General features: G+C 35.6%; 1 protein-coding gene across 5 annotated transcripts in view; it reads left to right on the top strand.

Annotated features, from left to right (window-relative positions):
* Positions 1-13,521, top strand: part of NCOA1 (nuclear receptor coactivator 1) — a 274,844-nt gene that overhangs the window by 194,611 nt on the left and 66,712 nt on the right. For all 5 annotated transcript variants that reach the window (XM_017526915.2, XM_037737771.1, XM_017526933.2 and 2 more), the window contains 3 exons: positions 1,423-1,602; positions 2,928-3,023; positions 7,786-7,926. In XM_017526915.2, the coding sequence (XP_017382404.1) occupies positions 1,423-1,602; positions 2,928-3,023; positions 7,786-7,926 (417 nt within the window). The remainder of the gene's footprint in view (positions 1-1,422; positions 1,603-2,927; positions 3,024-7,785; positions 7,927-13,521) is intronic.

A 13,521-nucleotide genomic window follows, 5' to 3' on the forward strand; every position in this document is an offset into this window, starting at 1 on the left:
CGACATGGACGGATCATGAGGTCAGGAGTTTGAGACCAGCCTGACCAACATGGTGAAACCCCATCTCTACTAAAAATACAAAAATTAGCCAGACATGGTAGCATGCCTGTAATCCCAGCTTCTCAGGAGACTGAGGTAGGAGAATCACTTTAACCTGGGAGGTGGAGGTTGCATTAAGCCAAGATCATGCTGTTGCACTCCAGCCTGGGTGACAGAGCTAGACTCCGTCTCAAAAATACAAAAAAAAGCTAATTTTTGTATTTTTGGTAGAGACGGGGTTTTACCACGTTGAAAAGAAAAGAAAAAAAAAAGCATCCTAAAAAACCCTTTGATCATCTCATGACCACATGATTTAAACATGACACTATAACTGGGAAATTATGGCCCACCACACAGCGGTTCTTCCTTGAAATAGATATCTGTTCTACAATTTGATTCATTTTTCCTATACTGGATCAGGTACCATTTCTTTTTTAGTGATCTTTTTTTATATAATAATATTGATTATCCACTATATCCAAGGCATTGTAGCATATGAACTGTGCTAGTTAAATAAAATAAATTAAAGCACAAGGAAAAAATGGTTATGAAAAATTGAGATTGCTTTATATTCTAAATATTTTTCTTCTTTTTTTTTTTCTTTTTGAGATAGAGTCTTGCTCTATTGCCATGCTGGAGTGCAGTGGCACAATCTGTAACCTGTGCCTCCAGGGTTCCAGCGATTCTCCTGCCTCAGCCTCTCAAGTAGCTGGGACTACAGGTGCACACCACCACGCCCAGCTAATTGTTGTATTTTTAGTAGGGATAGGGTTTCCCCATGTTGGCCAGGATGGTCCCAATCTCTTGACCTTGTGATCCGCCCACCTCGGCCTCCCAAAGTGCTGGGATTACAGGCTTGAGCCACCGCACCCGGCCCATTCTAAATATTTTTTTGAGTCACAGACTCTGAGAAAGTCGAAATCTTCTCCCCCAGAAAGGCGCACATCCACGCAAAAGCCAACCTTAAGAATCCATGATTGCCAAGTTAAAACCCCCACTTATCAATGCACCTGTGGTTTTTCAATCATTTTTTCATTGCCAAAGTATAACTGGAAACCAACTGAAAAACTCATTAATTAAGTGCTATAAAATTCTGAGCAAAATAGCTAATAAGTTTTAATTTTTGTCTTTGATTATAGTATTTGAGGGGAAGATAATATGTATTTTCTTGGAATGTCACAGTTTTCTAATTGCTAAACATTTAGATTGGCTAGGGAGATAAGTATCCTATTGCCTTAGGATAATGTTAGATCTGAAGAGGTCAGTCTGTTTTTTCATCTGAGGATCTAATTAAGCAGATGGCTTAAAGCATATCTTTTGTATCTTCAGAATTTGTGCTTTATCACCTTATTCACAGACACATAATCAATTTTTCTTCCTCAGTAAATGGAGTTCCTTGGCCTCAAGAGGCCACACGACGAAACAGCCATACCTTTAACTGCAGGATGCTAATTCACCCTCCAGATGAGCCAGGCACCGAGAACCAAGAAGCTTGCCAGCGTTATGAAGTAATGCAGTGTTTCACTGTATCACAGCCAAAATCAATTCAAGAGGATGGAGAAGGTAAAGCGAAACGTCTTTTTAAAGTGTTTATTTCTTCTGTGACTTTAAGGAAAAGAGAGGAAATTAATTATAAACTGACTTTTTCAGATAGTATTTTTGGTTACTATAATATGTATCAGAGTAGCTATTCCATTTGCTATATATTCTTAATACTTAAAAAACAACAATTACTAACATCTAGAATCATTCCTTTAATATGCCCCCCAGATTCTCAGTTTTAAGCTGGCATTCCCGCTAAAATGTCAAATAATTCAAACCAACTTGCTGTCTAGAAATAAGTGATGTAACTAACTGCTGCCAGTTGGAAATGTACCAGATGCAGCAGACTGTTGAACAGCTCTGATTTTTAGAAAGTTTCAAGTTTAGAGTGTAGGGAACATTGGAGAATAGAGTTGGCATTTTTCAGGCTATACAAGGTAATTTATAAGGAGAAAACTTATGAACAGATGGAAACATACTGAAGCTCTAATATGAACATGGTGTCAACATGGAATTAGTTAAATATGTGACAGTGGATGAGTTTTCCTGTAAACTTAGACTGAGCTAAGTTTAGAAAATCACAAATTGAGAACTGGTGTAAGAACAAGGGAAGGTAGTAGACAAGAAGTCAGATACAAAAAAGCTGTGTACGTTGCAGGTCTCACCAGGAAACAGAGGTGACAATCTACTGGAGACTTTTTACAAAATACACATGCCAAGTCTTATTTGATTCAAGTTCATTTTTAACTGTGTGATAATGTGTATAACATCCTCAAAACAAAATTTGGGAATGGGACTTTGAAAAAATTGTATATCCTAAAAACATGAAGTCATCTGTTAAGAGGAAAATAGTGCTTCAGAATTAAAGGTTGTTTTTCTCATACAATTATCTGCACTATGGTTATAAGAGTAATCTTTGTAGTCATTAAGTGCTGATGAGTATAGGAAATTGACTACAAAACTGTATTTTAAAAAACACTGTGCCACTTATATCTAACCAAAACTACTACTTCTAGTTATTATCATCCAAGTACATCAGATGCATCAGTCTCCTCTAGTATATACTAAGAGCATTCAATAGGAAGGGATGGTTTATGCCAACTAACTCTCTACCTGGAGCTGTCAGTTTTTGGTTACCAGCAATTTTATTTCTAATATACTATTAGATAAGAATGATTCTTGACATTTTGGGCTGGATGACTTTTTAAAAAAAAGAAAAAAGAATGATTCCAATATTATGTCAGGTCCTGTAACATGTATTATTTTTATAAAAATCATTAATGGCAAGTGATAGATGTAAACCATTTTCTACTCTTTCCTTCAATTTCCCTTCTTGTTTTGGGCAGATTTCCAGTCATGTCTGATTTGTATTGCACGACGATTACCTCGGCCTCCAGCTATTACGGGTGTAGAATCTTTTATGACCAAGCAAGATACTACAGGTACTAATTGTAAAGTTCAGAATGTTCCATAGGTATTAATAATGAGACTGTGCCCTTAAAACTAATTATATCCAGAATGCCTTTCTGTTCTATGACATTTAGGCTTTGCTCCCTAGTCTTATACAGAAAACATTTTAAATGCTCTTAAGATTATGCAGTTTAGATACTGTAATATAATCATTATCATGATCAGGGTGCTGGGGAGAACACTTTTTATAACTATTTATATATCTACCTTTGATTATAAATTATTTTTCATAATCATGGAATAAAATATTTAAAGAAATTTAGAAGATATAGATATGTAAATATGTAACTATACATACATTTATTTAAAATAGATATGAATACTGTATGGTGGTTTTACTATTATGCTTAAACGTATCTGGCTATTTCTGGTTTTTTTAATTCTTTTTCTTTAAATTTATTTAGCACATACTGATTGAGTCTCTAGAAGTGCCTATCACTGGGTTATTTCTCAAGATGTATGTGGTTGAACAAAAATGATTTAATGACAAATGTGTTATTTTTTATTATGGAAAAGCTATGAGATGGCGTAAGGGAGGATATATGAAATTAGCTAGTCAGCAAAGGCTTGTCTGAGGAGCTGATACTGAGTTCTTGGCCCCTAAGGATGAAGTGATGCCCACTATTTAAAGTATGGGTCTTGGAAGGGGGGCAGCAAGGAAGGGTCTTGATACAGAATGAGTACACCTAATTGAGGAACCCGAGCTGCAGAAGCTTAAAGATAAGTAAGACTGAGAGGTTAAGTTAGAAGTACTGAGAGCCTCAAAGTGAGTAACACTGAGACTGCCTAAAAATAAGGCCTTCTTTTTAAAGGCCTGCTTCAGATTTGATTTTCAGCAAGAACCAATTATTGTTGTTCTTTATAGTTTATAAAGTATTTTTCTTATATTATTTGATTGTATCTTTACACAAACACATCATGTGTTCATGCTTTTATAACAACCAGAGTTACATAGATATCACTTACCTCTCTAATTTTAAAATAGAGATAAATACTAGAGGTATATTTTCTAGCAGACTAGGATTTTAAAAATCATTTCTTCTGAATTTTATGCTTTGTGAAAGTTTAGTTTTAATGTACAGTTTGACTTTTACCACCTTTTATAAGATCTTATTTCATTATGTATTAATTTTTTAGTCCAAATAATCTAAATATTCCAATGTTGTATGCTTTGTGCTTGTGTTTTTAATGATAAACTCCTAACTGCTCTTACTAAAGAACTAGTATGGATAAATTAGCACAGATAATAGAAAATGGTAAAGAGAATGTCTATGAGCACAGAGAGATGGTATCTAAGGATAGTAATTATCAGTTATCATACCTTTCTTCATTCCCTTTTTGAATCTACCATGTATTATGTTTCTTTCCAGTCTCTACCATGAACAATGCTGGAAAAATTTAATAAACCTACTATGGATGTGTGGGTTTGTGCAAAAAAAATTTTTTTATTTAAATTTTTTTAAATTTTTTAAAACAATTATTGAAAATTGAAAGTATTTTGCATGAAGGAAAAATAGATTCCATTGAAAAGGAAAATTGGTCTCTTCTGTCAGTAACTGGTTAACATAAAAAGAAACCAAATAAGGGCTTTGTGAGATAGCAGAATGAAAACCTGTTGAAAAGGGTTATTGTCAGGTCACAGAAAAAATGTCAGAGATGAGGGAGGCCTAAAAGTTATAAGGCTAATTTAGGAACAGTATGTTTCAGCTTTTCCTCATATTGCATTTCTCTAAATTGAATTCCAAATTGGATTGTTTTAAGGACTGTATTTCCCGTAGGGACATTATCCCTGGTAGTTTTGTTTCGAAGAACCTAGGTGTTAAAATTTTAGATATTCCTGATAATATGTATAAATATATAAAAATAACCATAATCATGTAAAATAAAAAATTAGCCTCTGGGCAATAAAATAACTGTATATATATATATATATATATAGAGAGAGAGAGAGAGAGAGAGAGAGAGAGAGAGAGAGAGAGAGAGAGAGAGCAGGGGGTGGGGAGAGAGAGAGAGGTGGGGGGAAACCTCAAATATCACAGGATCCAGCTTAGATTTTACAAATGAGGGGCTGGTGATTTGTAAAACCATACAGCCCTTTGCTGCGAATGGGTATCTTTAAGCCCTAATGTAGAGCTCCTTCTTGATATTACATTACTTTATACCTAAGCACTACTAAAAGGATGTCACTATACTGTATACATTTATTGTATGAAGATACCAAGGACATATAAAATATACTTAAAATGTAAAACAGTTTATTCTATCAGTCGTAGAATTGACTTAGCTAAAAAGAGTAGATATAATAAGTGTTAAACATTTAATTTCTTAAATTTTTGTATTACTTTTTAACTCTACATGGGATGATCCATATCTCTTAAGGAAAAAAAAAAGTCTTTTTTCTTTTTTTGAGATGGAGTCTCATTCTGTCACCCAGGCTGGAGTGCAATGGCGTGATCTCAGCTTACTGCAACCCCTGCCTCCTGGGTTCAAGCAATTCTCTGCGTCAGCCTCCCGAGTAGCTAGGATTACAGGCACCTGCCACCATGCCCGGCTAATTTTTGTATTTTTAGTAGAGATGGGATCTCACCATCTTGGCCAGGCTGGTCTTGAACTCCTCACCTCATGATCCACCCACTTCAGCCTCCCAAAGTGCTGGGATTACAGGCGTGAGCCACCACGCCTGGCCGAAAAAAGTCTTTTACTAGTAAACGTTGAACAGTAGGGTATTTTATTGTTGCTTGGTTGGTTGGTTAAACTTTCCTGTAGTAGGCAAGTATTCTAACTCAAGCTGTTCATGATTATTCACTAAGACAGTCATTGCATTACTCATCTGGTACCATTGCTGATAACCCAATCACTTTCTCTCCAGTCCCCAAACTCTAAACTCACTTGTTCTCTCCTAGGGCTAACCCTGACATGAACACACACACACAAACACACACAAGCGCGCACACGCGTGTGCACACACGTCTCCCTTAGTCACTGCCTGTGAGGAACATTATTGTATAGGAAGATTATGTAGCAGTGGAATCCCTGCTATAACCAACTTTTTATCTCTGACATGATAAGAAAAAAGGGTTGAACAATTAAAATTCTTAAAAATCTAAAATCTTTTATAGTTTCAGTTACAGTGTTCACTAGGCTTTCCCCAGACTGTTCTTAAATGACAAAATTCCCTTATTTGAGTTTCAGTTTATTTTCTTTCCACTATCTACATTTATGCCAAGACTTGGGTGATAGAGTGATAACCTGATTAAGTAGGACTGGGTACATCAGATTCAAGATCCTAAGTTAAAGAGGTCTAATGAATATTTTATTTCTAAGCAAACCAAATGAAATATATAAAGAGGGGATTAGTTCAGTGAGGAGGCACAAACAATATGATAGATTTGAGTTGATTGTGTGAAGAAGAGGAAGATGGGGAAAATATTTTATCAGGCATTCATAGAAGAGAAAACATTAGTGGTGAACTCTAATAATTGGGGAAATAAAAATTTAGACCACAATGAGATACCATTTTCCACCTACTAATTTGAAAAAGTAAAGAATCCTGACAACATTAAGTCATGGAAAGGATGTTAGATTAACACTAACTCTTATACATTGCTGGTGGAAGCATAGGGTGGTACAAGTTTCAGGAAAACAGTTTAAAATTAATATTGTAAAGTTGAACATTCCATAACCTACAATCTAACAATTCTGTTCCTACATAAGAAGTTCTCACATCCATGTACTATGCAACATGTGAAAGATGTTCATAGCAGTGCTGACTGTAATGGCAAAAAACTTAACAGTCTAGATGCCCATTCACAGCAGAATTTAAAGATGGGGATGGTGGCAAGGGAGGAGTGCACATGTGATGGAGCAATATTGGTAACACCAAGTTCTGAAGCTGAGTGGTGGGTTTGCAGATTTTTATCTCATTAATATAATTCTTTATATATAGATCTATATTATAAATACATATCATTTATTATTTTGTGTGACTATAAGATTGCATAAACGTAATAAAACAGGTCTGAATATTCACGCACTGGATTAATTGGCCCTCTGCTAACTGAGAAGTAACTGACCTGAATTCTCTCATAGCCATTTAGGAAATTTGTTCAAATATGATAACAAAAGCAAATCACTAAATTTTATAAAGCGTATGTTTCATGTGCATACTGCCTAGCAAATCTTAATGTTCTCACTTATCGTTTTCTGCTTTAACTTTTTTTGCCTTCAGTCTTTGTTTAATCTTAAATACAGTATTACCTACTAAATATAGCCCAGCAAAGTGTAGAAAGGAAAAGACTTGCGTCTTTTCTCATATTCTCTTTACTTAGTAATTAGAAATTAATTTAAACTAAACAGTATACTTCATCTTTGTCTCTTCTTTCCAATCAGTCATCAGTATACAGAGAACAGAATCCAAAGACCAAGCCAGGGGAGTTTGAACTGCATTAGTCTCAGTAGTTTCAGGTCAATATGATATGACTTTAATCCTTGACTAGAATTGAATTTTAGAATATGACATACTAGGACGTAACACATTCCAAGACCAAAACAATTTTTTATGTCAATAACATACTTCATAACTATATGTAATAAAAATTAATGGTGCTTTTTAATACTTTTGTTTATTGAGTATTTGGAAAGAAAGAACATTTCTCAGACACAGTTGTTAGTTTTGAAACATGGATGATTTACATAAAGGGGGTGTTATAAATATAAACTTTTATTTTTGTACAGGTAAAATCATCTCTATTGATACTAGTTCCCTGAGAGCTGCTGGCAGGACTGGCTGGGAAGATTTAGTGAGGAAGTGCATTTACGCTTTTTTCCAACCTCAGGGCAGAGAGCCATCTTATGCCAGACAACTGTTCCAAGAAGGTATAGTTTTCTCTCTCAATTATTTTCATTATCCTTTATCTTTACTGATATTTGAATAGTAACGTAGAACTTATGGCTTGATAAGTATTTTCTCCAAATTATAGTTTTTGTAATAATCAGTTTTAGGAAAGGAAGAAATGGGTAAGCAAAGTAATTCATGAGTGGATCCTGAAATTTGGGATACACGTTCTAAGGAACAGGATGTTGTGTGGTGGTCATTCATTCATTCATTCATTCAGCAGGCATATATCAAGTTCCCAACATACACAGAACACTATATAAGGTACCAGGGATACAGTGATGACTAAGAAACAAGGTTTTGCCCTTAAAGAGTTTATAACACAGTAGGAAGGTGTATGACAACCCTAAAGATCAGTGTGATGTGGGATATGATAGAACCATAGTCAAAGAAGAAAAAAATTAATTCTGACTTGAAGAATTAAGGATGAATTCAGAGAAGAAGTAATATTTTGTTTGGCTCTTAAAGTTCATTCCCAGAAGAACAAGTATGTCAGAGGTCTTCTGGATAACACAGAAATCAGTATCATGGATGTTTACTTCATGACTGTTGCAGCACCTGTATCTCCTGACTCTGGTTGAAATTTCAAGTCAAAAAATATATCCTATGAAATTATTAATTATGGCATAGCTGCTGGGTCTTAGCATCATGGGAGTATAAGATATGCATATTTCCTGCCCTCAAGAAACTTAACAGTACTACAAGAAAGGTAGGAAAAGTTATTTGAGAATTAAGGCCAGAAAGTTTACAGAAGTTCAGAATTAAAGGATTTTGATACACTTTAAAAACATTGTCATTTAATTATGGTAGCCTAACATTCTCTTTCCAGTGAAATTTAATCTCTAACCTCTAGATAGTTTCTTTTGTAAGAATCTCTTTGTATGGCTATTCCTGAAAAACAATTAAATATTTTTCATTATTTCATCATTCTTAATTTTAACATTTTTCCCGTAACGTTAGATTTCCTAAGTTTACAGATGATTTTCCGTTCGTTACATTTTAGATCAACTGCTTCCTAGTGATATGTGGAGGAAGTAGTTTGATTTTTTTCTTTTTCCGGGAAGCCATCTATATAAATATCACAATCTGGGTATTGCTGGAACAGCTTCGTACGTACTAGCGGTTTTCTAGTGGCCTCTTTACTAGACCTGTTCCACCCCCTAAGATTGTATCTCACTGGGTAGAGCCCAGAATTTTTTTAAAAGTTTCCCAGGCTCTCCGAAAGGGCAGCCAGGTTTGGAAAACCGTTACAATAAGTTACTAATGCCATCAACTGGATGTGAACTTTGTGACTTCCTCTACCAAGAGTGATCCTTGACTTTTACATAGGTTTGGGACTCAGAGCGCTGTCTCCAGTCATTGCCTAAAGTTCTCAAATATATGGTACTTCTGATTTTTGCCTTAACTTTAAGTTGGGCCTTCCAAGGCTTCACTTAAAAGACTTATTTGCCTGTAACTTATGTATATTTTCACCAAGGCAAAGCAGATCTAGCTTACTGTCTCATTATCCAAATGACTAGGCTCCCCATAGATGTGACTAGGCCACAATTGAAGATTTCTAAACCTTCAACAGTATTCCCCATAAAATAGATTGACTAAAGTATAGCAAGTAATTAGTTTGTCATTAATACATAAACTGAAATAATTTAGAGTAAAATTTAAGGAATTATAAGTGTAATCCAATACCTCTTCCCCATTAGTCATTTTTTAATGTTCCCTCAGTCAGCTTTTTTTAGGGGAAAAAAAAATCCTCAATAGAAATAACTTGTATTGTTCTTGTATTGTCCAGAGTTCACATGACTGAATTCAGTGTTCTGGAGATTCTAAACAAGCTGACAAACAGGCTTCTTGGATTGAGCACAGCTTTCTCTGATATTTTCTGTTCAGCAGTATCTAGCCAGATATGAGAAATGTGGTCAATGAAGCACTTTCATGAGAATCACGTGTTAAAGATATTGACCTGCTGAATTAAAATATCAGATGAACACCCGCCCAGATATCTTAACAAACCTTAAAGATAATGCTTAAGTTTGACAACCATTGGTCCATCAAGATTGGAGAGGGGTGTAATTTACATTTGCAGTTTGCTTGCTGCCTTTTCACTTAGGGACAGTATAAAAAGAGTGAGACAAATTATGCACCATATTCTTGATTTTGTGTAGAACTTTACAGTGATTGATAGTTAGGCAGGAAAAGTTTGTCCTCCATCTGTTGTCTTTTTTCCTGCCCATTAACTTACTCTTTGAAGGCAGCAACTAGTCTAAAATCCTAATATGCATTAAAATTTCTAGTTTCAGTTTTGTTTGTTAGCTGCTTTTGACAGAGTCAACTCATAAACTGCTGTCAAAGGGAGTTTGCCATTTTCCAGAATCAAGTTTGAAAACACATTTTGGTCAAAGAATATTTGAGAACTATCCAGCATGAATTAGATTAAAGCAATGGTTTTATATTGAGATTGGAGGGAAATATGGGTATCAGGATCACTTGAGGAACTTTTTAAACTAGGAGAAGATCCATGCAAGTCTGCATAGTTTCGAAAAAGTTCTCAGGTTCTGTTCAATTCAAAACTATTACTTTAAAGAAATATCTGGGTTATAGTGCTTCCCAAGGTCCCTGATAAGATAGATTCATCTGAGGCAGTTGTTAAACTAGATTTCTGGACCCCACCCCAGACTACTGAATCAGAGTCTATAGTCTAAGATGTTTACTTACAGAGAAGTTTGTAAAATATGAACCTAGATTCCACAAACTATTAATAACAATAAGTAGGAAATTATATTTTATGCTTAATCCCACTTTAGGGGATTTATAAGATATATGTAAGGTATCTAAGTTTCTGAGAAGTTCCATAATAAAACATTTTGTTACTGAGACCTTTTTTTTTCCCACAGAATACTTTTTTCTGGAGCACATCTGTCAGCAGTTAGGTGTGCTATACAGTGGGAAATGTTGGGTTATACAACCTAGAAACTAGTTGTATGAAAGTTCTGTTTACATATATATAATGATATAATAGATCATCTTTTCTTGTCTTTGAAATATCCCTGACATATTGTTATATTAAAAAAGTAGGTGGCTGGGCACGGTAGCCTGGAATCTCAGCCCGTGGGAGGCCAAGACAGGCCGATTGCTTGAGCCCAGAAATTCAAGACCAGTCTGGACAACATGGCAAAACCTCATCTCTACAAAAAATAAAAATACAAAAATTAGCCAGGCTTGGTGGCATACAGCTATGGTTCCAGCTAGTCAGGAGGCTGAGGTGGGAGCATTGCTTGAGCCCAGGAAGTCAAGACTTCAGTTAGCCTTGATCGTGCTACTGCACTCCAGGCTGGGTGACACAGTGAGATACTGCCCCCCAAAAAAAAAAAGGTAGACCAAGAGAGCACAGCATATATGATATGATCATTTAGATATCTTTCTATTTATCCAATTCTAGAAAATTAACAAAATTTTAACAGTTATATCTGCGTGGTAGAATTAGAAATGACTTTACTTACTCTTTGTTCACCTCTCTATTAACTTCATATTAAAATAAAGCTGTTTTCATCTTTAAAAAAGTATAGTTAAGGCCAGGCATGGTGGCTCATGCCTGTAGTAATCCCAGCATTTTGAGAGGCTGAGGTGGGAAGATCATTGAGCACAGGAGTTTGAGACCAGCCTGGCCAACGTGGCAAAACCCTGTCTCTACTAAAAATACAAAAATTAGCCAAGCATGGTGGCACACGCCTATAATCCCAGCTACTCAGGAGTCTGAGGCAGGAGAATCACTTAAACCCGGGAGGTGGATGTTAGCTGACATCGCGCCACTACACTCTAACCTGGGTGACAGAGTGAGACCCTGTCTCAGAAAAACTGGAAGGGGTTTATGGGATTAAGTTTCGAAGCATTGCTATAAAACATAAAGTACCCATATTAATGATTAATTAGAATGTTCTTTGAGACTTGTATAATGTGGTTAAGTCCATGGTCCATGTAACAATTAACTGAAAATCTTTTTATGTCAAACTTTGTTAAAAATATTTAAAATAGGCCGGGCGCGGTGGCTCACGCCTGTAATCCCTGCACTTTGGAAGGCCCAGGCGGGTGGATCACGAGGTCAAGAGATCGAGACCATCCTGGTCAACATAGTGAAACCCCGTCTCTACTAAAAATACAAAAAATCAGCTGGGCATGGTGGTGCATGCCTGTAATCCCAGCTACTCAGGAGGCTGAGGCAGGAGAATTGCCTGAACCCAGGAGGCGGAGGTTGCGGTGAGCCGAGATCGCGCCACTCCACTCCAGCCTGGGCAACAAGAGCGAAACTCCGCCTCAAAAAAAAAAAAAAAAAAAAAAATTTAAAATATGAGTTTACTGTCCTCTTACAGTGATTTTGATATAATAAATAGAATTCACTCATTGGTGATTAAAAATTTTTAAATATCTAGGGGTGATTATTTTTTCTGTATCTAATAACAATTTTTTAGTTCTTTTTTTTTTTTGCGTATATTTAGGTGACTACCACAAAGAAAAATAAATTTCTACCAGCATTGACCCATAGTACCCTGCCACACATTTTATACCTGCCTATTTTGTTAATATGAGTAAGGCATGCTTGTTTGAGGTTATCTCAGCACCAAATTGGGAGGGATCAAAAACCCAGAAAGCTTTGCAGCTGCTGTAACCAGGGAAAAACTTAATGATTCCTTTGCTTTGTAGCTCAGTTGAGGCCTATTCTAGGGGAAAAAAAAACAAAAAGCAAAAACAGCTGTCATGTTAAAGGTTCTTTAGAAGGCTTCTGAGGTGTCAATAACAGTCCTTCAATAATATCTGTCCCCACTAAGTGTTCCAGAAAGTTTAGAAATGGACACAGGAATCAGGGATTAAAATACTAGGTATAAAGATGACAAAATTAGGTCAGAAAACTAGGCCAAGACCTATAATCAAAATGAGATTCCAAAACTAAACCTTGAAACCCACTTAAAGGAAAATTTGTTGTGTAGAGCAAATGTTTATTGAACCATCTCTGTGAAGAGCCGTGGCTACCTTACTCATCTCTTAATTCAAAGTATTAGTGATTGTTATACAGGGTTAGCTGTTGCCATAAATGGTGTCTAGGGATTAACTGTGTGTATGACTCAGAACATAAGTACTTTGGAAGCTGCATATTTCTTGTTTTTTTTTTTTTTCCCTTTGATGTTTATTGAGGAAATATTCATTATAATACCTGCTATGTACTCCATGCTAGGCTTCATGCTAGGTATTATCTTACATTGTTATTGGCTCAATTTTAGTATTGAGTAGAGCGAGATGGGTGAAGGTTAATTTGCATTAAGTCTTAAACTTGTAAATGACAGTGAAAGGTCAAGCCTAAATGTGACTCCTACGCTCTTACTCTTTTCGTTGATTTATGCTGCCTTCCTTTTACCTCTTCATCTGAACAATTAAGCAACAGAATTTTAGTTAACTGGAGAGTCTTGCTGAATTCTAATTAATTGAAATTTTACCATATTAAATATTGCCTTTTTCTCATTTCTAAGAATGGCTGAATGAATTATAAAATGCCGAATCTTAGTCCATGCATTCTCATCCAAAACAAA

Source organism: Cebus imitator, unplaced genomic scaffold, assembly GCF_001604975.1.
Source record: "Cebus imitator isolate Cc_AM_T3 unplaced genomic scaffold, Cebus_imitator-1.0 Scaffold1, whole genome shotgun sequence".
NCBI classification, from domain to species: Eukaryota; Metazoa; Chordata; class Mammalia; order Primates; family Cebidae; genus Cebus; species Cebus imitator.